Below are 27976 nucleotides of genomic sequence, written 5' to 3' on the forward strand. Positions count from 1 at the left end.
TACATTGCGAACATGGAGGTAGAGTAAAATACGATTTTAAGTATATATTTTGATACAAATAAAGTTGTTTAAAACTACGCAACGCATTTTGAAGCGTTCTTTTTTAATAGATAGAGTGATTCAAGAGGAAGGTTTAATACATGTACACCCGGGCGAAGCCGGGCCAATTAGCTAGACTATGTACATAAATAAAATTGGAGTGTGTTGTAATATTGAAATAACCATTGTTTGCTACTTTAAAATAACATAAATTAAATAAAAATGAATAAAATTTTATAATGGAATTGAGATATAATTCCCAAGCTGCCTTTTTTGTTGGTGCTTTTACATGTATTTGTGTTATCGACTTTACGATTAAATAAGTACTGTTCCATGTAACAGTTACAGTATGTCACTACTATACATATATGAGTACAAAATTAAAACTATTATTTAATAAAAAAAAACAATTTTATTAATTACGCAATGTTTTGTTCACATAATTTTTAACCTCGTATTTGAAATAAAACAGCCTTCAGTTCAGGAATGTTTCAACAAAAAGTTATAGTGTTAGATATCAGTCTTTAAAACATTGATGGATATTAAACAGTATCAGAAATAAAGTGATAAGAAAATAACAGCCAAATCTTTTTGAATAATTTCTCTATTTTTATACATAAGTTATTTCCTACTTATACTACATCATTATCATCAGAAAAATACTAGGTATAAAATTTCAGAATTCATTCATGTATTGTGAAATTACTACCGTAGTGAAAAACTGCCTAAATAAATGACTGATTCTTAATAACTTAATATTATTATTAATACCTCACAGTGAGATGTGAAAATGTGAACACTTTATAGTTCATCATGTGCAGACTGCTGTTGTGCTGTGTTTGACTCATCACAAGCAGCTGGTGTGCTAAGATCTATTTTATATTCACACCGGTATGGTTCAGTGACTGACAACAATTTAGTGTCTAATCCACATTGCACATTAACAACAGTCAATCTGTTGGGTCCATTCCAGCAGGCAATTCCATTGGTATACTTCATCACAGAATATTTGTTGTTATTGTCACCAGCCCATTCACCCCAATTTCCAAGCCCAATCTCAGACCCACTGTTCTTTGATTTTTGTGTTACCTTTTGGAACATACATAGTTTATAAACATACTCCTTATCTTCATATTCAAAGCACTGACCATCCAGTGTTGCAAACTCTTGCTGCAAGCCATAATCCTTTTCTAAATTCTGTTGAATGTTTCTTATATTTGAATCTATTTCTCTAACAGTTCTTTCAGCATCACTGAATTGTCTTCGGGCTTCTGTGGCTTCTTCAATTAATTTTTGAGTTTCTTCATCATATTTATTGGGTGTATCTGCCTCAATTTCATGTTCTTCAGTATCATCAACCCGCAGGTCTGAATCTGCAGTGTCATCTTCTGATCCTGGATCTTCATTATCCACATCTTGGTTAGTTTCCTCATCGGGATCAGGATCAGATTCTTCTTCATCTTGCATGGGAGTAAACATACCTTGTTCCATCATTAATAATGGCTTCAATAACGGCCAAGTTGTAGTAACAAATGAATCCTTATCAACACTTTCACTGTCTCCAAAGAAATATTTTATTTCCTCCTCATCAACCTGCCCATCTTTGTTCTTATCAAAAACATTTGCTGTTGAAATCTCATCTGAAGTTAATAACCCATCATTATTAGAATCAAATCTTTCAAATTGCTCTAATGACTCTTTTCTTGATATCTCCTTTTCTTCTTCAGCTTTCTTTTGTCTCTCAATTTCCTCTACCTCTCTATATACTTTAAGAGCATCATTCTCTTTACTTTCAATTTCATTTTTAAGTGACTCTTTTTCTGCCTTAATTTTCTCAGCATCCGCCTTATCTTTTTCTAACTGTGTTAATTGTTCAGCCATTTCACTTCTCTTTTTATTTCCTTTCTCTATGAGTTCTTGCCTTAAATGACTACCAGCTTTATGCAATTCTGTTAATCTCTGTGCTTCAGCTCTTGCCTCTTTTCCAAGTTCTTCACATGTATTCACACAGATGTTTGGTGCAGCATACTCATCGGTACCATCGCAGCAATCACAAACTCCGTCGTTAACCCGTGAACTTGGAATATTTTGGGCCCGATGACCTGCATTTGTACAATGAAATACTCCATTCAAACATGCCGCTGTACCCGGCTCATCACTTCCATCGAAACAGTCACAGTAATCGTCATTCACATAACTAAAGGGTATTGTAACAGTCCCATCGAAACACGTAAAGTCTTTAGTCGGCGAATACAACGATGCTTTAGATAAAGACACACCACGGGGTCTTGGAACGTCGGATTGTACGTATACTACAAAGGAACTTACAATGAGTAGGACTGAATGCAATAGATTACTCGAATTGAAATACATATTCATGATTTTAGTTGTTAAATTAAAGACCGGTCACTAATAATTACTAGAAAAAGCAACGTAGTGAATATGAAGTGTATGTAGACTAAAATGACGGAGGAAATATGACAATTTGAAAGGAAATTGTGGTAAAATGACGTGTAATGTCATTAATGACAACTTGTTATCATTCTGATCTGTGGAGAAAATATCTATATTACGACATTAAATGGTCATCATGGAACCTAATATATTATTATTAATCAAATTTATTTTACAAGTTTTAAAATAAATTTAATTAAATGAGTTCACGGGTACAGTTCTTTATCAGTTAATACAGGCCTAAAACAGTTTCAACTAGTAACTGGAATAATTTTATTTTAGTTTAATTGGTCTTGTGCATTAATGTGATAATTTAAGGCTGATATAATTATTCGTTAGCATCCACTACGTTTTACTTTTATTCGAAGAAGTAATTGAATTTTTTATGGAGACAATTTGAAAAATAGGCTCCTGGCAGTCATTGTCAGTCCACAGTCATTATAATCAGAAATGTCTATCTTTGCTGGCGGAGTACTTTGTTTACTCTGTGGTATATGCTGTGTTTTCTTTTCTCTGAATTAAAGTGATTGAGTTTACTTATTTATATTTAACTTAACAGAAAACCATCTTTTATTTGAATTTATCGTTTTGCCGGATCCCAGATAGTTTTAGACATAAATATCGTTTTCTATTAATTTGCAAAACATGGAAACTATCCTAGAACAGCAAAGAAGCTATCATGAAGAGAGGGAACGTACAATGGATGCTATGGTTAAGGAGATTTTGCATAAAAAGACAGGAGTAAGTGGAAAAGTTATTAACATGTATAATATATAAACTTTACACTCTTGTGGTTACAACTGTACATCTACAATAAATAAATTATAATATATTTTCAAACCTAAATGTGAATTATAATAATAATGATGTATGGTATTGTAATTGTCATTTTGTTTTAGCATCGCGAAACAATAAACGGGGACCATCGTCTGAAAAATCTACACGATGTAAGTATTATTAATCTGATTGTTTTTATTTATGCAGAATAAAATAATTACAGCGTATTGGTTAAGTTTAAAAATAACATAGTATGTATTTGTTTTAAAAGAATTGAATATTGTAATGTTTTATTTCTAACATCATGACTTTTAAATTATGTTATTCTTACAGAGATATGTGGAATCTACAATAAGACTTAAAGATTTGTATGAGGATAAAGACAGTCTTCGAAAAGAGGAAATTGCAGCATTGTCAGGACCCAACGAGTTTCAAGAATTTTATTCTAGACTAAAACAAATCAAAGAATTTCATAGGAAACATCCCAATGAGGTGAGGACTTTGTATTATTTAGAATTTGAATCCTATTTATTGACACATAGTATTTAAAATTTTGTCTTTACACTTTTTATAGTTGTACTATACTTTCAAAGAAAAAAGCCAATATTTATTTCATTCAGTTATTTTATACATAATATATTTTATAACTATGTGTGGGAATTAAAAAACTTTATTTATTATTAAAAACAATAATGACTTCAATTAAAATTGTATGACTGAGACAAAAGACAATTGATTTATTAATTTATTAATGCTTTATTCGCACATAGGGCCATATATAGTACAATAAATTACTTATATGCTAAATTTATGACAGGCATACAAATTATATTACAACTGAGTTTACTAAGTTGTAAAAATATATTACAACTTACTTTACTTTTTGTATTATGTAAAAGAAAACATTATAGAAAACATATTACATTTACATACATATTTGTTGGGTGAGGTATATTAGTTAACATCCAGCTTACAAAAAGGCATTTAATAAGGCTGCAGCAGAATTAACATACTGTTTAAACAATTGACAATGAGTTGATTTAACATTATTTACAAAATATAAACCAACACCATGAGTCAATATGTAATACTCACTGTGGAAAACAGTCAAATCCATATACACCATACATAGCACAATGTTAATTAAAAACAAATATTGTTAATAAGTGAAGTAAATAGATTATGAAGGAGCAAAGATGTGGTGAGATTCTAAAAGAAGTATTTACAACAAATAATGACATGAATAATGATAAAATAATTTAAGAAGTTAAATAGATTCTTAGAACATGATTACCAACTACGTTCACCACTGTAGTACACACCAAGTATGCTAAATCAAATTGTAGGTAACACCATTACAGTTGACTCAAAATATCACCACATTTAAATCTTACAATAGCTGATACACTATCATTGTTTACTTGTAATACTGTGCACATTAGTTTATCCAGATATATGGAAGCTATTTGAATTAATAATTGTTCCTAGGCTATATCTGAACTCATATTATAAACAAATATACTACTATTATACTAGTCTATAGTACCTAATGGATGACAGATTGATGAAGTAATATTTGCACTCCAAAATTAAACCATATTACTTTTACCTTAAGGAAAAATGATTGTTAGGTTTAGATAGATTGAACTACCCCATGACACAGTAGTGAAGTAAATGGTTTTTACCTTAATTGAAATCATACTTGGAAATACCACATTTAAAAGAAAACAGATGACCTCAACCACACACTAAGATGCTCTTGTACTAGTTACTTGGCAATTTAATCTAAATGAAGAAGACTTTTTTACATTTTAAGACTTCCTAATGAAGTCAAAAATGAGAACATAATAAGTTCATTCAATTCCCTTTGGTATAAAATATCAATGCAATATGAACTTAAGTTTAAAAAATAATACATATTGTGTTTTATACATCATCAACATCAGTATCTATTATGTATGTTTCAGATATGTGTGCCAATGTCTGTAGAATTTGAAGAGTTGGCAAAGCTAAGAGAAAATCCTGCAGAGGATTATACAAGTGAGTATTTGAATGATTATAATAAAATAATTTTCGTAATTGTAAATTTTTAGAATATTTACATAAAATTAAATTAGATATTTCAAAAACTTGAATTGCAATCTTTATTCTTGAAATATACCTAAGATTGCTTGTCATGTGAAGACTATTCATATAAACAACAACTAAATGACCTCAAAAGATCACACTATCTAGTATCTATGTAGTAGTATCTATCCAAGCATCACTTACTGTGGGTGATAAATAACCAATGGAGCAAATGCATTATTTTTTTAATTGGTATAACCATCTTACCTATTGTTGCCATGAAGTGCGGCAAAGTATTTTGTGTTGCTAATGTTATGTCCATTTATAAGTTATTACCACATTCAATAATACAAAACTATGATACATAATATTAACTTTGTCTAAAGTAATTAAAATTGATGTATTACATTACAGCACCTGTTGAGTTTACTGATGAAGAGGGTTATGGAAAATATCTGGACTTACATGAATGCTATGAAAAATATATCAATCTAAAAGGTATTGAGGTAAGATAAGTATTGATATTTCTTTCCATTTTTGCATATGTTTTCAGTATTTATCATTATATTTGATGAATTCATGTAATATTCATTGAGATAGAGATATAGATATACCATTGAGATCTTATCTAAATATGAAACTTTTAGTAGATAGCCTATAGATTTACCCATTTAAAGAGACTACTTCAAGTAGTGAGGACTCTTGGGATCACCAATTTATTAGTAAACACTAGGGTTCATGATTTCTCGAGCTTTTCAATTTCTCGGGTCTCGAGAATTCTCGAGGTCAATTTCTCGGGTCTTCTCGGGTTGTCGAGAAATTTACATTTACGTACGTTTTCTCATATTATTTGGTTCCAATAACGTCAAAAAATTCAGTGGTTTTCTTCTCAAATAAAAGTATCAAATTAAACTTTTATTGAGTATATTTAAAAACATTAAGATAATGAATTTTTTTTTTAAATAGAAAAATAATATTAGATCCTTACATATGAAATTGGCGTTTTGTCGTACTGGTCACTTTGATCTCAAATATCTCCTCTTTGGTTAGGAATTCCATTTCCAAATTTATACAGCTATTCACTTTGGGTCACTCACAGCATACAAAATGAATGAATGAAAAAAACTTAAAATATCGCGTTATTTACGAGTACGAGTTCCGCTGTGGCACCAGTGCTACACGGTGCTAAACGGCTCGAAGTATTAATGATGTGTACGGCAGTGGTCTCGCAAAAGAAAACACGTGCATTTTTGGTTCCAACGTTTTCGTTCTGGAAATTTCGACCTGCAAAGCAATCTCCGTGGGCGGCCGGAATCCAAGGTTGATAATGAAGAATTGAAGGCTATTGTGGAAGCGGATCCATCGCAAACTCGTCCGATTTAGCTGCAGGCTGCGGTGTTAGTGACAAAACTATTTTAATCTTTTAGCAAATTGGGAAGGTGAAAAAGCTTGAAAAGTGGGTCCCTCATGAATTCAATGGAGTAAATCGACAAACGCGCGTAGCCTGCTGCGTTACATTAATCAACCGGCATAATAATGAAGGGATTTTAAATCAAATCATTTCCTGTGGTGGAAAGTGGATCTTGTACGATAATCGGAAACGCTCATTGCAATGGCTAAACCCTGGCGAACCAACCAAATCCTGCCCCAAGCGAAAATTGGCTCAAAAAATGTTACTTGTGAACGTTTGGTGGACTATTTCCGGTGTTGTTCACTTCGGCTTTCTTAAATCTGGCCAGACGATTACGGCAAATGTGTATTGTCAGCAATTGAGAAACCAGGATGGAAAAGCTACCTGCTAAACAACCGAGGCTGGTCAATCGCCAAGAACGCTTGACCACATACTGCACAACAGACAGTTACCAAATTAGAAGAGCTTCAATTGGAATGTCTAAGACAACCACCGTACTTCCCGGACCTTGCTCCAACAGATTACCATTTTTTTTCGAAATTTGGATAACTTCTTGCAAGGGAAAAAATTACACTCCGATGGGGCAGTCCAAAGTGCAAAAACAAAAGGCAAAAGTGCATAAATAGAAATGGTACATACTTTGATTAAATAAATATATTTTATATATTATTTATTTTGATATATTTTGAAAAAAAAAATGCTTCAGGTTATTCCCTTACAAAACGCCAATTTCAATTTTTTAGGACCTAATTATTCAGACTTATATTTATAATGATAGCACCATTTTTGGCTGCTTATTTAGAAATAAAAAAAAACAATGTAAACATAAATAGTTTCTACAACATAAAAATTTAACATGAAAGAAAACAAAAACGATAATATCTTAAATTATTGCGCCGCCACGCAACAAAACAAAGGGCAATTAATTTCTATATAGGTACATGATTTCTCGAGTTCTCGACTTTTCTCGAGCTTGATTTCCCGGGAACAAAACCCATGATTTTCCCGGGAATTCTCGAACCGAGAATTCCCGGGAATGAACCCTAGTAAACACTCTCCTTATATCTTTTGTTTTAAAATTATTGATATATATGACGCTTCACAATGAGATAACAAAAGAATTTGTTTGCTTAGAAATTTTATTTTAGCTTTATTGTATTAATATAATATCTCTAAGAAAAAATTATGTAAATAATTTTGTTGTCTGTTTTACAGAAAGTGGACTACATAACATACCTCAGTATTTTTGACCATTTATTTGACATTCCAAGGGAGCGCAAGAATAGTGAGTACAGAAATTATATCCGGGCTTTGTTGACTTACTTGAAGGACTTTGTCAGTCGAGTTAAGCCACTGCTCGATCAAGCTCAAGAGATGGCTGCTGCTCATCAGGAATTTGTCAAACAGTGGGAGACTGGGAGCTTTCCTGGATGGCCAGTAAGTGTTTAATTTAATGATGTTGTAACATGATATATATAATTCTATGTTATCACATAATGGTATGAGCAGGTATGCTAGGTATAAAAGTATCATTTGTCCAATACATATAACTTAAGTAGTTGCTGTTCTAAATATATATATATGATAATTAAGTCATCATCCTAGTCCCACAAGTCGTAATTCCTGTTACTAAGAATTTAGATTTTTGTTGTTATCTCCAATAAGGTGTTAATAAGAAATACCTAAATTCCTGGGGATAGGAAATAATGTATTCACTATTTACAAAAGCAATAGAAAAATTCAAAACTTCTAATTCTAGTTTCTAACTGTTTATTAGTCGATTAGTTACTAATTTGTAGAATTGGAAATAAAAAGACTAAAAATATTTTCAGAAAGAAACCGGCGGTGCCTTGACTAATGTCGGCGCTCACTTAGATCTGTCGGCGTTTTCGTCTTGGGAAGAATTGGCTTCACTTGGCCTGGATAGGTTAAAGTCCGCCCTTATGGCTCTGGGTCTTAAGTGCGGCGGGACTTTGGAGGAGAGGGCACAGAGGTATATTATATATACCTATATATGTAATGAATTCTAGTAAAATAAAAATAGAGTTAGGGTAAATTGTTCTATGTTTACATCTTTTACTCTGAGGTAATCTTAAGTAATCTCTTAATCTTATTGCCTTTAAATCAACTACAAAAGGGAAGAAATTTAATTGCACTTATGGTTTTTGTAGTTTTTATATGGGTCTGATTGTCATAATTCCTTTTTTAGCTATACCATACTTATTTTATCACAGTTAATTAGGATTTTGTGTGGAGCAAATAATATTTTATTTTATTTCAGAGAATATTAAGGTGCTTAATTTTTATTTATAATTTATATTGTTTTTCTAGATTATTTAGTACAAAAGGTCAAACAGCTTTGGACAAGTCTTTGGTCGCTAAGAAAGGTGGAAATAAAGCTAAGGCATCAACTCAACAGAGACACAAAGATATTTCTGCTATAGAAGCACAAGTTTACAGGTATATCATATATTAATTGGAATATTGGTGTATGCATTTTTTGTATAATGTATGTCTTGATTAGGGAGTAGTATTTGTTTACAATTAATAATTGAAAATGAACTTATTTTAACAGATTCGCAAATGTAGTGAGCAGCACACGTGCAGCCACTATCGAAAATGTAACCCGTAGGGCGGCTCGCGCGGCTGGAGAGCGTCGCGATGACAGCGGTGATGAGAGTGACGCGTCTGCTACTGTTGATGTTGATTCTGATGATGATGAAGTGCCATATAATCCAAAGAATTTACCATTGGGATGGGATGGGAAGGTAAACATTATGCTCACTAGTTTCCCTCGTAATTATATCTATAGATCAGTTTTGAACATGGAATTGCCAATAACACCAACCACCAACATGCATGTGTATAGTTAAGTATAGCTACAGCTTTATAAGCACAACATTGTAAGTGCTCAGCTATGTGATAAGTGTTGGTAAAATATAAATATATTTGGAGTTATATCATCGAGTTAATTGTTATTTTGCAAAAGCATGTTTCATTATTTAATGTATTTGTCTTATTTTGTGTAATTTCGTTAACATCAGCATAAGTGTGACAACAAATATTCAGTGCGGTTGCCAGATCACCTGGACAAGGAGCGTTACGTTAATTAATGATCAAATTCCGACATTTATTGAATCTATTGCCTGTTTTTTAATCCCGTAGACAAATTTGACATTACCGATGTTACCAGGTCTTTGCATTTTTTAAATAGGGTTGTGGCACTATCGTAAATTGATATTAATTACCCACTTTTATAGGTTATTCTGAAATAATGAGTGGATGTTTTTTTAAAACCCAAAATTAATAAAGTATAGGTATATTATACAATATGGGTGGGTGTATAATCTTTTTTAAATTATATATGTGCATATTGCGACACGTGTTTTGCCTCTGAACGACGCTTCATTAGGCAATGAATAGAGCTCCGATATAATTTGGAAGCCTTGTGTTGTCAGTAAAGTAATTGTGACAAAGTATTACAGTGTTTGTGTCCAAAGTAAGATTCTCTATAAAAATGATATTATATGTTTATGTTTATTATTGCAGCCTATACCTTACTGGTTGTATAAGCTTCATGGCCTAAACATTAGCTACACATGCGAGATTTGTGGCAACTATACATATAAGGGGCCGAAGGCATTTCAGCGCCATTTTGCGGAGTGGCGACATGCACACGGCATGCGTTGTCTCGGTATACCTAATACCGCTCATTTTGCTAATGTCACACAAATTGAAGATGCACTTGCATGTAAGTATAACAAATATAGTAAATATAACAAACTAATAACTTAATAAGTATTGTTTATAATTTGTGTATTCCAGTGATGAAAAATGGTTTCCAGGCACACATTTTGATTTAACATTTTTATGATTCTAGAAACTATTTTTTGCACTCTTTTAACTTTAAAAGCAAGGTAAAGTTAACTGAGTTTTACCACAACTTTACTACATTTTTATTATAATAATGTTTTTGTATTCTTAGCTTGATTTGTTATATATTGAATTATAACAAAATTTATAAGAGTTTTAAGTTTAAATATGACAACACTTGAAGAAAATGGCTGTATCATTAAATTTGATTGATTTCCTATAAAATAAACTTTATATAAACGAAATAATTACACAATCTGGCATCCAAAATTTTGTAACTTCTGCATGTTTTTAATTACAGTATGGGAAAAAATTAAACATCAGAAAGAAAACGAGAGGTTTGTTGCAGAAAATGATGAGGAATTTGAAGATTCTCTGGGCAATGTTGTAAATCGTAAGACTTATGAAGATTTAAAACGTCAAGGGCTTTTGTGAATAAACTCCAATAATAGTACAAAAATACAATATAAATAAAAAATTTACATCTTTACGAATTATTTTTTATTTCTGTATCCTAAGTATATACTGCCTCACACGAACCTATTTGCATGTGGCTAAAATCTTATTCAAGTATGCTTAGCATATATGATATATATTTTTACCAAGTTTCTGACACGACACTACGCGTCTGCGACACGTTTCCTATCTTACATGCTTGTTGCATACAATGCAAGATACAAAGGCGTCGCCGACCAAAATTGCTTCTGATCAATTTTTTTTTCATGTAAAATATGTACAATATGTTTATATAATTCCAGATTGTATTGTATGTAACACTAGCCTTTATCATTCGTCTCGCACCGAGCGTACACAGGAAAAGCCTGGCTCGAAACTAGAATAGAAAATCTTTTATTCAAATATCGTCATTTATTTCCTTTATTCTACCGCTCTTTGGGAAAGCTCTCATCACAAGAAGAACGATGAAGAAACTTGCGTTTAAATAATTTAGTTTTTAAGTTGAAATGTGTATGTAAATACAAGCTTCCAACTAGCACTAATTCATTAGTCAAAATATGAAATACACCACCAATTGGTTAAGTAACAAATAAGAGTAAATTAGTCGTAATCAGACCAGTCGTTCGCAACTGTGATGGATTGGATAATTCGATGATGTTGTGATATATGATATATGATAATAGGTTCTGGGACAGCAGGTACATAGGACGAATGGATTTATATATAGAAATAAAATATTTTAGGAAATTCCGAAAGAAAAATATAATGTCACTTTTTTGCAATAATAATTTTATAATACATTACTTTTTAAATATAAAAATTAAACTAAAAAGAGGTTTCATAACATACACCCCACCTTGCGTGTGCGCAATGCTAAAGAACAACAATAAAATAAAAATAAATCAGGTTTAGACGTCGAGGCAGTTTCACAGGACGACCAGAACGTGTTGTCTTTGTTAAAAGATTGTCGGGCTCAAGAGCGGGATCTGCGACTTTATCATTTGACCCTGATGACTGTGGAAACTGAATACTCTCTAACCTCGATAACTCTAAAGGAAATAAACGTTGCAGTGCACGAACACGTTCACCCTTTGCTGTTTTAACACGTGCTACCCTACCGACATTATCAACACCTAAACATATCTCTAAAATGAGACCTAAAGGCCAGTTAACGCGCTTCAAATCATCTGAACCTATAAGCACGATATCCCCAGGTTGAAGATTGTTCTCGTTTTTAGTATTCTTTTGTACTAGTAAAGATAAATATTCTGACCGAAATCTTTGTTGTAGATCTGTATTAATTTTTTCGATATAACTATAACGAGTAGTAAGGTTAGGTGATTTAACTTGGTTTAAATCAAACGTAGAAGTATTGCCTACCTTAAGAAACATAGCTGGAGTGAGAGCTTTAAAATTTTCAGTACTATCTACTATATAAGTCAGAGGACGTGAATTAATGACAGCTTCTGTTTCGCAAAGTACAGTAAACAATTCTTTTTCTAACAGAGCAGCTTTGCCTAAAACTCTCCTCAAAATTTCTTTTATAGTACGAACCATACGCTCCCACCATCCACCCCACCATGGCGCTTGAGGTGGAATAAAGTGCCATGATATTTTTTGGATTGATATTTTGGAAGAAACGTCATCCCAATTAACGGTCGATAAGATATTGTTCGTCCCTCGAAAATTAGTGCCATTGTCACTATATATGATTCTGGGCCTACCTCTTCTAGCAATGAAGCGCCTTAAGGATAAAAGGAACTCTTCTGTACTAAGTGAAGAACATAATTCCAGATGTAAGGCTCGGTAAGTAGCACAAGTAAATACTACTATCCAGCACTTATCACCTGATTTAAGATATAGCGGTCCTGCTAGATCAACTCCTGTTATTTCAAAGGGTACTCCACATGTTACGCGGTCAGCAGGTAACGGGGCTAAAGGTACAGTACAAGCTTTAACGTTATGCCGTTTACATATAATGCATTCACGTACGACAGTTTTTGCTAATTTTCTAATACCAACTATCCAATATTCTTCCCTTAATATATTAATTAGAGTTTGAGTTCCAGCATGAAGACCAAGAACATGGCTCTGATGAACAAGTCGCTTCACTATTGAATTTGTTCCAGGCAATAACATCGGAGTTACGAAGTTTTCTGTATCACCACTTAGTGTTAATCTTGTTTTTACACGAATAATATTCTTACTGTCTTTAAATATATCCAACTTAAGTCTTGTTTTCACTTCATCGATATCTCCATATGTCTCTCTTTGTATTAAACATAATAACCGATTTTCTGCTTTTTCATACTCTTCTGCAGTAATATCCTTCTTATTCTGTCTATTACAATCGTATTTATTAAATCTTAAACACCATGCTACAGTTCTAACAATTTTTGAGTATTTTCCAAAATAAAGAAATCTGTCAGTAAATCTATAAACTTCCTGGATAGTTAAACATGTTTTCTTTATTTCTTTATTAACTTCACTTTCATCAGGAGGTACTTCACAATAAGGCCAAAGTTCTTGGGATTTCTTAAGCCAATCTGGACCTTCCCACCAACGACTTTTAAAAAGATTTTCAGCATTACAACCCCTTGATGGAAGATCAGCTGGATTGAGTTCACCAGGCACATGATGCCAATCATCTACGTGACTCCTATCTGTAATCTCTTTAACTCTATTGTGCACAAAAACATTAAGACCAATTCCCCGTCTAATCCATGCTAACACAATGCTGGAATCAGTCCAATAGTACTCTTTACAGTTTAATTGCAATGCATATTTTGCTTCTGTACATAATCGAGTAGCTAATAAGGCTGCAATAAGTTCCAGTCTTGGCATAGTGATGGGCTTTACTGGTGTAACCCTCGCTTTAGCAAGCACAAGTTGCACTGTTACTACACCAGCATATTCTGACCTCAAGAAGACACAACCAGAATAAGCATATTGACTTGCGTCACTGAAGGTATGAATGGTATTGTTACAATCAGACAGGTTACACTTGCTCAATCTTCGTGGAATGCGACATTTCTCAATTGATGATACTTGTTGGAGCCATTCTTTTGCAGACTTTTCTAATTCGAGAGTAAGTTCCTTATCCCAGTCCATTGTCCTTTCCCAACACTTTTGTATTAACAATTTTGGTATCAGTGTAGTAGGACAAAGAAACCCAATTGGATCAAAAATGCTCTGAGCCATCGATAATAGTACTCGTTTAGTAAGTTTTTTATCAATTTGTTTTAAAAATGGAACTTTACAATACAATTCGTCTGTTTGTGAATTCCAAGTTACTCCTAACACAGAAGTGTCTGTTTGATTTATATCTAGAGTAGGACCAGTCACCCAGCAACGTAACTCAAACTTACCTTCATTCATAATATTTAAAGCTTCGTTGATAAATTTCTCCATTTCGACTTCATTATTCACACTAACAATGCAGTTATCAACATAAAAACTATTCTTCAATAGACTGGCCGTTTCACATTCGTATTTCTCAAGATGGTACAGTATTGTAGCTGACAGGAGGTAAGGGCTTGTCGTAATACCAAATACTACGCGACGATGCCTAAAAACTTTTAGTTTTCTATCTGCGCTACTGGGATTATTCCACCACAAAAATTTAAGAAATTTACGGTCATCTGGATGAATAGATATTTGTAGGAAAGCCTTCTTTATATCGGCAGTAATACCTATAGCGCCCTTCCTAAATTGAATAAGTAATTTGGGTATTAATTCTATAAGATTACTTCCTTTTTCGAGACAAGCATTAAGACAAACACCTTCTTTAGTAATTGCAGACGCATCGAATACCGGACGAATTCTCGTGGTAAGGCTAGAGTCTTTAACAATGACCTGATGAGGTAAATAATGGCCAATTTGCGGATTATCATCTACAACTTCTTCAATTATATTACTATCTAACCATTCTCCAAACACTTCATCATAAGCTGTCAATAAGCCTAGTTTATTGAGTTTATTGGTAGTTGAATGAAGACGTTTTAAAGCTAAATTATAATTAGGAGATAATAAATCAGCTGTATCATTCCATGGTAATTTAATTTCGTACCTATCCTCATCATTTCTGACTATAGTTTCTCGAAAGAAATTCTCGACTTCTTCCTCGCGTTTCCTAATACTTTTTACTTGCGCCTCATCTTTAATACCTATGGATTCTAGTTTCCACAAGTCATCAATATCAAATGAACAAGCGTGTACTGAAGTAAAAATAGAATACATACCGGAAGTAGGTCCCTGAATTACCCAACCAAATTTCGTCTCGATTGCCACTAAATTATCACTCACATGTTCTGATCGCCCAGTGTACAGCGAACCTAAAACATCAGAACCAATTAGTAAAGAAATCTCAGTCACTTCATCAACACAATCAGTAATATTTATACCTTTTGCTTGTAGTTGTGACAAAAGTATACCTGGTTTCACCTTTGGCAAATTATCGCATATTGTCTTTTGCTCGAGTGCCTCTATTTGTAGTTTATATTTGTTATCAAGACTTTTACAGTTTAGCGTAAATAATCTGTGGTTCTCTAATTTAGTCACTACCCCTCCGAATAAATTGTGCCTTAGGTGTTCATTGCCTGTAGGTACAATCTTTAGTTTGTCAATTACATCAGATCTAATAAAAGAGCGTTGAGCACCTGAATCTAGTAGAGCTCTTACTGTAACAACTTGATCTTCGTGAAATAAATGTAACTTGACGGTTTGCAATAGAACAGTACTCTGTTTTGTCGACTGTTTGAGCATTGACTTTTCATCTTCACTCTTTTTTGTTGACTTTTGTAATTCTACGCACATAATTGGGTAATGTCTCTTCTCACAGATGACGCATTTAGGATATTTCCTACATTTCTTCGCATGATGTCCAGTTATAAGACATATCAGACAGGAATTCTTCTTTTTTAGAAAATCTTTTCGCTCCTCTAAATTCCATTTGATCGGTGTCTTGCATTCCGAACTATTATGCGTTGATTTTGCACACCACACACATTCTCTTATTTCATTATTAGTATGTGCAATAGTTTTTTCTTTATTCCTTATAGATGTAGTTAAAAAACTGGCAGAAGGAATTACTGGATCCACGTTTGCAAAGCCTCCTCGTGATAAATTAATTTTTTCTTCAGATTCTACTTCATTACGAACAAAATGTAACAATTGTGTCAACTGACTTTTACCTTTATCATCAGTAGTGACGTTTATTTGATACCTATTCCATGCTCGCAATATGTCTTCTGGCAGCGCTGACTCCACCATTGGAAATAAAAAGGCGGCATATTTGTCTTGCGTGACACCAAGAGACTCTAAAGCTAGAATTTGTGTCATTAACTTATCATATAGAGTACGAGTGGACATCTTACAGTTATCTTTCCTTTGAACAATAGTTAATTTTAATAACTCTCTAACATAATGTTCAATTATAAGTTCGTCTTTTGCATACCTTTGTTTGAGCTGCTGTATCACCTTAGGGTAGTTTTCGGCCGACGGAGGAAAACTTTCCACTAGATCTCTGGCACTACAACCTGTCTCAATACTTTGCAAGAGATATTGAAATTTATCTTCGTCGTCTATGTCACTATCAGCGTCAATTCTCTTAAACTGAGTCCAGAAGGGTATCCAGCTTTTTATCTCTCCGTTAAATCCTGCCAACTGGAGTTTGGGAAGGCGAAAGTGGCGACGATGTCTTTGAGAAGTCTCTCCACTATCACTATCCGCTTTTACTACAGTGTCAGATGCCGAAGAGCGGGATACGTTATGACTACAATATTCACTGACCTTGTGCTTCAATAAATAGAATTGACTATTGTAAGCTTCTGAAGATTCTAGATCCTTATCAAAAAAATTCTCGTCTCGCTGTTCCATATTCAACCATAGATCCATCAATCTATTTTGTAGTAACGTTAGCTCGTCGAAAATCTTAGTAATATTTATTATCTCCGAAGACATACCAACTTTATCTTTTTTGTCTAGATATTCTTCTATTTTTTTAGCGCACATAGTAAAACGACGACGTACCACTTTCCTTTGTAGTTGTACCTGGTCCATTTCGCTCACGGTCGCCATAATGTGATGGATTGGATAATTCGATGATGTTGTGATATATGATATATGATAATAGGTTCTGGGACAGCAGGTACATAGGACGAATGGATTTATATATAGAAATAAAATATTTTAGGAAATTCCGAAAGAAAAATATAATGTCACTTTTTTGCAATAATAATTTTATAATACATTACTTTTTAAATATAAAAATTAAACTAAAAAGAGGTTTCATAACAGCAACCATAACGGATGAGCTAACCTTCATAGCGCTCGACTTTATTTTACGGAGCCCAATGACCCGGCCTACTACGCCGCCACATGCCTGGACATAGTGTGCATAACTAGGTACTCAAGATATTGGTTGATTGTTTCATCATAGTTACATAAATTTACCATGTGATAGTTATAGTATTTATTCTACATAAGAATACATGCGGTATTCAATAATAAAACCGTTTTCATATTTCTCAATTAATTAAATAATAAAAGAAGATATTGTTGTGATTGTGATCATTTATGAATCCTTCTTCCAAAAAATTTTCTGGTACAAAAATTGTTTATAATATATATAATAGTAGTAAGTTTATAAATAGTAATATTTGAATTGCCTCTCTTTTAGATTTCAATTATGAACAGAGTGTGGGTAGTTTATTATAAAATCTTACGTAGTGACTCACCAACACCCTTTAAAAAATAACAAAATTTCCAGGCCAATAAAGCAAAAAAAAAAAGTTAATAAAATTTAGTTTCCTTTATGTATTACATTTATTTGATTTATTTATTTGATTGATAGCTACCATTCATTGCATTATTTCTGTATCATTCTATATCATCTGTCATTCTGTGAAATCTGTCAGATGTCACGTTTTGTTTACTTGTTGTTTGTTACATGTGATAATTTCTCTCCAAATTAATGTTTAATTGTTATTATTGTTACTATTCGTGAAGTGTAATCTGAATGCTTACTTAAGGAACTTAAACGTTAATATAACACAAGCTCTAAGATGCCGGAACAATCGAGTAGTCGTATATTCACCGGGACCAGAGTTTTAGGTTATGTTAGCACTCATGTGCCATTTGTTGCAAGATATATTAAAAGACGAGGTGAAACCCTGCTTTGTACCAGTGTGGGCAAATGGTTCCATACATACGGATGCAACAATTTTCGTCTGTTAACTGTTAGCGGAGTACACCCTGGTCATATAACATGTATGAGTGGAGACAATTTCCATGTTTACTCTGCCAGTGAGAATAATATTTACGCCTGGAAACGTGGCTGTGAATTGAATCATGTTTATAAGGGACACAATGCACCCGTACATATATTATTACCATTCGCCAATCATTTGATTTCTGTTGACAAAGACAATATTCTTAAAGTATTTGATATAAAGAATGAATCGGAATTTTTAGAATTAAATTTCGACAAAAAACAATTCAAAATAACCACATTGTGTCATCCACCGACATACTTAAACAAGATATTGCTTGGCAGTCAACAAGGACAGCTTCAATTATGGAATGTCCGTACATCTAAATTGGTGTACACATTTAGTAATTGGAATTCTCCAGTAAAAGTTTTAGAACCTGCTCCGGCTGTTGATGTTGTTGCTGTAGCACTGGCAAATGGCAAAATATATCTTCATAATTTGCGTTATGATCAGACAGTTGTTGATTTTTCTCATGAGTGGGGAAAGGTTAGCTGTTTGTCATTTCGGTTAGATGGAGCTCCAATGATGGTGACAGGAAGCACTGCTGGACATATTGTGATGTGGGACTTAGAGGAGAAGAGAGTATTGTCACAAGTTAAGAGTGCTCACTCCTCAGAAATAGCTGGTCTTCAGTGTTTAATGTCTGAACCATTGATGGTTACTAATTCTGAAGATAATTCATTGAAGTTGTGGATATTTGATATGCCAGATGGTGGTGCAAGATTATTGAGATTTAGGTAATGTATACTATTTACGTTTTATGAATTATTAATCAATGGTGCTCTATTGTTTTCATTGTTTTTACTTGTTTACTAATCAAAATTGAAATCAGGATTGAAAACAAGAAATTGTGAATATGAACACAATTAATTAGTCTATTGGTTAAAGATTAAAATGTAATAAAAAATCTTCACATTGGTGACTTTTAGTCAGCTAGCATATTTTTTATTGGAAAGTTCATTAGATTGTAGAAGAATTATCAATATAATTTAACTAGCATTATTTTAATAAGACTCTAATCTGACAACGGTTGGTTAGCTTCTTGGTACCTTAACAATGAAACGAATTACTATAAAATATGTGTAGTTGATTTACTACTTGGTATGGAGAAGTCTGTAGAATTAATTTTTTTAAGTATAAGGATTTATGTTTTTGAATTTTCAGAGGAGGACTTTCTTTACCTCCAACATTGGTGCAGCACTGTGAACCTACAGGAGAATATCTTCTTGCTGCTGGATCTGACAAAAGTCTTCAAATTATGAATACTGTTACTGAAGTATTAAATAAAAGCATGGGTAAAGCATCATATGATAGAAAAAAAGCAAAAAAGAAAAGTAAGTATTTAAAAACTAAAATTAAATATTGTCATTTGAACCTTAGAGATGAAGAAATAATATACTCAACACACATTATAAATACATAATATATTTAAAATATAATTTTTTTTATACAGACTGTTATTTTTATAATTTTCAGACTCTTTTATGTATTTGAAATTTTAGGTATTATAAAACTAAATGTAACCTGTTGAGCTTTCATTGACTTATCCAATTCTCTTAGTTTAGTGCCTCAATAGACAGTTGGACATAATATAACAAAATGTTAGAGACATCCCTCTTTTTGCATATGAAACATGTCTTCATTTTCTCTATATATATGTGTCACAGTCACATGAAAAAATAACGGCCACATTTACAGTATTAGAATGGATGGGATCGTTAGTGATGAAGACTGGTGGCCCAATAGCTAGTGATGTACCACTTCAGGTTGACCTCCAAGTAGTCCCTCTGGAAACTATTAAAGTTAATTTCAGAATTGGCTACAATGGGCTAACATGACTCATTTTATCAACCTCTGTTAGTGCCCTCCAACATAAACCATTAGTGCAGGTGAGGGCACCAGAGTATTATAAACCAGGGATGAACAACATGCGGTCTGGGTGCTGCTTGTGGCCCGTTAATGTTTATGTGGTACACCAAGCATTACTATAATTGAATTTATTGTACCTACTTTCTCCCATCAATACATTGTTATAAAATTACTATTTAGAAAGTAGATATAATTACATTCTAATAAAATGTACTATTTTTTACATACTAAACAGAAATATTTTTTGTGATGAGTTAGTAACTTGTCAGCTTGTTCAAACATGCAATAGGAACTTTTCCTTTAAAATTTGTATAGGAAATCTTTACTTTTTATTAATTTTATATTTTTTCTATTGTAATCTTTATTTCAAATAAAGTTTAGTACATTAGTAATAACTGCTATGTTATGTGCGGCTAACCTAAAAATTTTTAAAATTAATTTGGTTTATTGATTAAAAAGCTCTCTGCCCACCGCTGTTATAAGCCATTAACAACAGTTATATTATAATATTAAAGTGCTCATGATTTTATCTAATTATATTTTTTTATATTTTAGAAAGGTGGCAGGTGGACCAATATGCTTTACCACCTATAGAAAAATTAAGTTCATGCATGCAAAGAGATAAACAGTGGGATAGCATTGCATCACTACATGCGGGTATAGCTCTGGCTACTACATGGTCTTATCACAGGACTTGTATGGGTGACCACAAACTTAAGCCTAAAGGACTTGAGAAAGGCACAAAAGCTACCTGCTTAATTGTCACACACTGTGGAAATTTTGTTATTATTGGTAAGATTTATTGCATAATTAGAATTATTATTGCGCATTTTTTTATTAAATAGACTTTCTCAAAGATTTTGTGCGGCTCTTCCTAACAAGATCAAACTGCTTTGCGGGGTATCATAAAACTTCTGGGGTATGAAAATACCTTATATATGGTTCTTGTCTTAATAAACTCTGAAAGTATAATAGATAATACAAATTTTTACTCATAATATATTAGTAATATAATCTAAACCTTTTTCAATTACAAATTAATATCTTTTTTTTATGTGACTAGAATAGCATGTAAGCCGATGTATATCATCACAAAAACATGAATGTTGAAAGGAAACGGCGTTTCATCAAAATCCGATCACTAGTTTTGCGTATAAGATAAACAAACATCCATACTTACAAACTTTCGCGTTTATAATATTATTAAGATTACTCTTTGTTTTTAGGATATAGTAATGGTTCTGTACATAAATTTAATATGCAATCTGGAATACACAGAGGCGATTATGGTGCCAACAACATTCCAGCACATAAGGGTGCTGTCCGAGGTGTAGAGACAGATCTTTGTAATCAAAGAGTTATCACAGCAGGCGCTGACGATACACTTAAATTTTGGTACTTCAAGGCAGGTATGTAGTTGAAATGAAGATCAATAGAACGCACATCATAGAGAAAGTCCGTTTTAAACATTATACATTATAAAGGAATCATCACAATCAGTAAAATCAAAGAAAAAAAATCATGAATTGGCCAAGTATGACATAACTACATATATATAATTTCATAACACAACTAGTAAATATGCAATGAATATGATTTTTTTTCTTTCATCTGCCTAACAAGTACAACCAGCAGAACTTGTAATTTTAAGACTACTATTAAATAATAAAGTCCATACTAATAGTAGATCAGGAAAATTATTACTAACAAGTGGGTCATTGATGCCATAATAAACATTTTTATTATTATTGAAATCATAATGAATGGTTTAAAAAAGATCCAATGGATGACGCTTGTTTAATATTGTATACTTTTTATCTATATACTTATATGCAATTCCAAATTATGAAATTAATATGTAATTTTTAGCGACGACACCCTATTACGTGATGAGGTTAGAAGAAACTGTCAGTATCACTAAATGTCACAGAGAGAGTGGTTTATTGGCCCTCGCAAATGAAGATTTTTCAATTACTCTAGTAGATATAGATACTACTACTGTTGTGAGGAAATTTGAAGGCCATACTAACATTATAAACGATATTGACTTCGATTCGCAGAGTCGGTAAGTCTTTATAAATATGTTTCCATGTAATTTTTTTTAGTAGTAATAACTTAATTTTGTTCTTTAGTTGAAATGAATCTGACGACTCAAAGGATGTTAACTGTTAATAATCGCGTATATACATGATCAGCATTACGGACTTTACGTTATCATATGTTGGCCATTATACCACTTATGCGTTGCATGAATTACAAAATGGGCTTGTTTTTTTTTTCTAAGACCGAACATCTAAGATCTAAGACATGCAGTCCGGAGGATAAAGATGTCATGCGTCTTATCGTGTAATTTCACTGCCTACCTTCATCAATAAATAGGCTTGTTTCTTTTATAGGAATAATCATATATTTTCATTATTCAGTAACAAGAAGATTGTATTTACAATAATGTTTTTAGCATTCTCATTTTTTGATAATATCATGTATTGGGAATTATTGATATAAAATATAGGCATTTTTATTATGTGGTAGTTTATATACGTCTTCGACTAGCAAACAAGATAGTAGTCTATCTGACGGCAGTACAATGGGCATCATAGAATATATTTCTGATATAATTATACCCTCTGAGAACCAAAATGTAGGGTAACAACCCAGTTCTCAAAAAGCCCTGAAAAAAATTTCAAATTTTGTACTATCTAACTTTGACTAGGTTTCTGACAATCCACATACATCGCTTGTAATTCAAACTAATCACAAAACACATGTAGCGTTTCAGCATTCGAGATACCAGATAATACCTTTTTGTCGTAATTGTATTACGGAAGGTGTAACAAAACACCTTTATAACTCATGACGTGGGGTACTATGTGCGTTCGTGCGTGCATCCCAATGTGTGCCCACGTGCGTAAATAAAATTTGATTTCGTTCCGAATATATGAAGTTAACATTGCTGCCCTTATTTCCTAGCAATTATTTTGTACAATATTATTAATTCTGTTCATTCATTTACCTAATATCTGTTTTGAATATTTTGTACCTTTAAAACGAACCGAATGTTTCGATTGGCTCTGCATAGTATTAGTACTATAAATAAATAACCCTGGACAATTAACACTGCGCCATCTAGTCCCATAGTAACCCGATTTTGTGTTACGGGTACTAGACAACTAATATATGTATATATATATTTAGTTATATTTTTATGTAAATACGTACTTAATATACATAGACAACACCCAGACTGAAACAAACAATTATACTCATGAATACAAATGTTTGCACCGTGCGAGGAATCCTTTGCGCCGGAAGTAAAGCGGTGTGCAAAACCGCTAGACCACCGTAGCCGTCAAATTATGATTTGTCTATTTTAATTATTTTAAGTTTAATTCAAACGGGGATCGAAATTATGACGGCCTGAGCCGAGGTTCGAACCCTTAATAGTACCCCTCAGGCTAAAGTCGTATCCGTCAGACGGGAGTTGGCCTTCAGCCGCTCCATAAGTCCTTCCGCGGCTTTGGAGTGCTATCTGCACTCGCCCCCTATCGTCCGCTGAAGCTGTAAAGGCCAGCTGTGGCCAGCAGCATTAGTGTAGTCCATAAAAAAAGGGCATCTCTGTCTCTGTACCTCATTTCTCCCACCAAGCGTACTTTTAGCTAAACTAGATTATTAGCTAAACTGTTTCCGTTTGAAGTGTGATCGGATCATATGGTAGTGAAATTTCAGACACGTTAGGTCTCAAAAATGGCATAGAATTATGTACCATGGTAGTGGTAATATATGTACGTACTCATGCACTCAGTCTGATTTAAACTATCCTTGGAGCTGTCTGCACCATTCCAGTTACATAAAAAATCTATCAATAACGTATTTTGTCAGTAAAATGTACCTAATTGATTTCATGTACTCTACAAAACAATCGTACAGTTATTAATGGTGTTGTTACGTTATAAAAAATATTAGTATATTTCAACATCCATGTACAAGCTCGCACCCGTCTCAAAGGAAGTGTTTCCTGTCTACCTGTCAATCGATTATAATGAATGAGTTCTTATTCGGCAGTAAAGTAGCCGCAATTCATGATTTATTCCTCGACCAGGTTTATTAATGACTAGTTGAGTCTGCGACATCGTACCCCTGGTATTAGAAATACCAATAGTTTATAACTTTTTTACTTTATAAACCCATGAAAATAAAACAAACACTAAATGTTATTGAAAGCTTGCTAGAATACATTGGTCAAAATCGCATTGAAATTGAATAAGCCATTATTGAGATTAGCAATAGTATGTAATCTTCTATCGACGGCCTAGCGGTTTAGCACACCGCCTTACCTCTGATGGTCGGGGGTTCGATTCCTCGTGCGGCACAAACATTTGCATTCATGATCACAATTGTTTGTATCGATCTGGTTGTTTTCTACGTATTATACGTATGTATTTACGAAAATAAATTATCTATGTATTTGTATCAGTTATCTCGTACCCATAACACAAGCTTTCACTAGCTTAATGTGGGTCTAGCTGGCGCTGGAGCTGTGAATTGTCCTGAGATTATTATTCCTTAAACAAAAATATTAGCGTGTGTTTTTTTGATCGCAGGTGGTTGATTAGTACATCTATGGACTGTACTGTTTGTACCTGGGACATACCGAGTGCGCAGCTTGTTGATATATTTTCGGTAAGATAACAATAAGGTATTAAACTGGGTACCCGCCTGGAGGGGTATCCAGGGAAAAGTTGCTGCCCCTCCTTGAATATTATATGCGTTACAGTATCTTTTGTTGTGTTTGTGTCGAAAGTGGTACGAACCTAAACAGCAAATTTGATCGTACACTGTTATAAATTATTCAATTAACTCAAGTATTTCAGTTTTACTTGTTATTTTCAGTTTGACAATAATAGCAGTAGAAACATTTGTCACATGGATAGTCCATGTGACAAATGTTTCTACTGCTGTTCTAGAAAGTATATAACCCCTTTTTTATTTGGGTATTTTATGTTTAATTCACATTTGTAGGTCGAACGCCCTTGCACCTCTTTAAGTATATCACCAACAGGGGACTTTCTGGCCACGACTCATGTTGGAGAATTAGGAGTATTTCTGTGGGCTAACAGACTTTTATATGAAAAAGTCTTCTTAAAACCCATCGATAGACTTTCTATCGATGTGCCAGTTCTACGTAAGTATTTAGTTATAGTTTCTTATTATAGTTTCTCAATTTCTATATCTATAGAGATTATTACCTTAGTGCTTTTATAGGTACCCGCGGTCATAAAATCCCAAAGTGCAGTTTAAATTGCCCAAAATCAACTTTTCGAATTTCGAATCAACCTTTATCGATTCAAATTTACGATAAACGCCATAGTGACTTTACTTAAAGTACTATTAGCAAATAAATATTATTATTTTATTACATGACCACTTCCTCAATCGTATTAAATAATGTATTCGTTTTTTTAGGTTTAACTTTACAATTATATGTCGTCAGGTTCTATAGGGGTACCATTAGTTGTAAATTAATTGCACAAGTTTTATCTCTTTTTAAATATATTTTATTCTATCTTAACTCTATTTTTCTTTGAGGTAAACAATATAGTTTTTACTTATTCACTAACATTTTAGGGTTACCAACTACAGCTCCAGAGAAACCTGATATAGATGACATAGGAGTATTAGATATCGGCGACGAACTAGAATACAAGTCTCCTGAACAAATTAGTGAAGAATTAATAACACTGTCAAATCAATCCACGTCTAAATGGCTAAACCTTCTACAACTCGACATCGTTAAAAAGAAAAACAAGCCCAAAACATCTTTAACTATACCCAAATCGGCTCCATTCTTTTTGCCTACGATACCTAGTCTACAACTGGAATTTGATTTAGATAAAGAAAGAAATAATAATAGTGATACAAAATTATTGATACCTGATGCCTTGTCTACCTTAACGGCATTTGGTAAGAAATTAGTAGGCTGCAATAGTGACGATGGTTATAGAGAATGCATAGACAAATTCAAAACTCTCGCTCCAGCTGCTATTGAAGTTGAAGTGACGAGTATGGCGCCGGACGCTGGGGGTTCCATAGAAGTGATGAATCAATTCCTTATTATGTTAAACACAATGTTGACTACTAACAGAGATTTTGAACTTGCACAAGCGTATCTGGGTTTATTTTTAAAGACACATACTAAAATTATATCTGAAAACGAAGACTTACGGAATACTTTGACGTCGGTGGAAGAAACTATCACGCAAGCGTGGCTTAAGTTAGAGAATCAATTGCTGTATAATATTTGTGTTGTTAAAACTTTGAAAGATATGTAATAAAAGATGTGTAATACTCTGACTTATTTTTAATATCCCTTTTAATTTTTATTTATTTTGTCTCTTGCTTATAGTTTAATAAAGTTATTTGTGTCTACAATAAATATTTTCAATAAGTAAATAAATAATAATATAAAAATTAAAATCATAAATAATGATATATGTAAAAATAAAAAAGTATTACTTAACTTATATGAAAGTAAAGAGTTAAGGTTTAAAAGTCGTCTAAATCGATTCATAATGTATTCGATTCATATTGTAGTGTAATTCATAAAAAAAAGTACAATCGTATTAAAAAAATCTCTTTGATGGCGGGTTGATAAAAATCAGTAATATATAATATATAAACGAGATAATATTAAGTATTAAAAACTCCTGATATTTTAATGCTGTACAAACGCACTGATCACAAATCGACTGAAAATGTTTGTAATTGTAAACAATCGTTATAAAAGTTAAAAAAGTAAATTAGGCAAACTTTTAACGGATGTTTGTGTGTGTAGGCCTATTGATCGCGCTTTCTATATAGTTGTTGAATTTCTATGCAGACCTTTTTATGCAGGCTCACATATTTATGCAGGTTTCTTTATAAACGGAGCACCTGTCATGTTCTACTTCTTAATGTAATCAGGGGTGAAAAACATTTTTCGGCTTAAATTATACCTTAGTATCTTATAAAGAAAAAACCCAAACGTTATTGTAGCAGCACTCTTCACAATAGACCGTAATAGATGATTCCTTCTTATTGTGAACATTGAAGAAGTGGGTTTTTATAAAAGTCGATACGAATAATCTTGTCTGTCGTATTTTTATATAATAATATTTTTCGTGATGTGTAGAAATATTTACGGATTTCTATAATATATATACCTATATTCTGTACCTTCAAACTACTTTTTCTAAATTTTGTATCTACACATGGACTGAAATCGTAGGACACAGGACAATAGCTATAACAATCATTTAGTTGTTAAGTTATCGTATATGTACTTATTTTTTATGTTAAGAACGGTGTCTACCATTGTTTCATATCAAAAATAATAATTTATCTAATACCTACTGGTAATGTTCTATACCACTTTAAAACTATACGTAATGAAATTATTCATCTAAGAAATTATTTAGACAAAGTATAAGCTGAGAGCCCTTTAAAAATTCATATTTATTCAAGTCGCTGCAATTTTTCTTATTCATTGGCTTCCGCCTGTTTGCGGATGATCCGCGAGAGGGTCTTTGCGGCGTTTATTGAATACTTTTCCAAGGGAATTAAATCGCGACCGATCGGTTCGCCAGAGCTCCGTTCATTAATGGCTCGCTTCATTTTCGCAATAAGTATTCATTTCTCCCTCTTTCGCAGTCGACCTCGGTAGCTCCAATGAAAATCTGATTGTGCTTCCTTTGCATTATGAATATCTATCGAATTCCACCTT

The 27976-nt window shown here is 32.9% G+C and overlaps 4 protein-coding genes across 4 annotated transcripts; 2 read left to right on the plus strand and 2 right to left on the minus strand.

Annotated features, from left to right (window-relative positions):
* Positions 1–317: 317 nt before the first annotated feature.
* LOC131847942 (glucosidase 2 subunit beta) lies at positions 318–2516 on the minus strand. Its single transcript, XM_059197671.1, has one exon. The coding sequence runs from the start codon at positions 2416–2418 to the stop codon at positions 841–843; it is 1578 nt and encodes a 525-aa protein (XP_059053654.1). The 5' UTR covers positions 2419–2516; the 3' UTR covers positions 318–840.
* A 451-nt stretch (positions 2517–2967) lies between these two features.
* On the plus strand, positions 2968–11098 carry LOC131847944 (splicing factor 3A subunit 3). The gene is made up of 11 exons (XM_059197672.1): positions 2968–3234; positions 3393–3440; positions 3604–3762; positions 5238–5310; positions 5752–5843; positions 7964–8185; positions 8581–8741; positions 9080–9208; positions 9324–9516; positions 10298–10499; positions 10923–11098. The coding sequence occupies exons 1-11, from the start codon at positions 3139–3141 to the stop codon at positions 11054–11056; spliced, it is 1509 nt and encodes a 502-aa protein (XP_059053655.1). The 5' UTR covers positions 2968–3138; the 3' UTR covers positions 11057–11098.
* An 852-nt stretch (positions 11099–11950) lies between these two features.
* LOC131847951 (uncharacterized) lies at positions 11951–17155 on the minus strand. The gene has a single exon (XM_059197680.1). The coding sequence runs from the start codon at positions 17153–17155 to the stop codon at positions 11951–11953; it is 5205 nt and encodes a 1734-aa protein (XP_059053663.1).
* Positions 17156–17965: 810 nt separating this feature from the next.
* LOC131847938 (WD repeat-containing protein 36) lies at positions 17966–26563 on the plus strand. Its single transcript, XM_059197666.1, has 8 exons — positions 17966–19085; positions 19513–19682; positions 20773–21009; positions 21444–21626; positions 22087–22282; positions 24819–24897; positions 25237–25399; positions 25843–26563. Exons 1-8 carry the CDS (start codon positions 18142–18144, stop codon positions 26544–26546), a joined length of 2676 nt encoding a protein of 891 aa, XP_059053649.1. The 5' UTR covers positions 17966–18141; the 3' UTR covers positions 26547–26563.
* The last annotated feature ends 1413 nt before the right edge of the window (positions 26564–27976 follow it).

Source organism: Achroia grisella, unplaced genomic scaffold, assembly GCF_030625045.1.
Source record: "Achroia grisella isolate CSIRO2021 unplaced genomic scaffold, CSIRO_AGI_Agris_v1 utg544, whole genome shotgun sequence".
NCBI classification, from domain to species: domain Eukaryota; kingdom Metazoa; phylum Arthropoda; class Insecta; order Lepidoptera; family Pyralidae; genus Achroia; species Achroia grisella.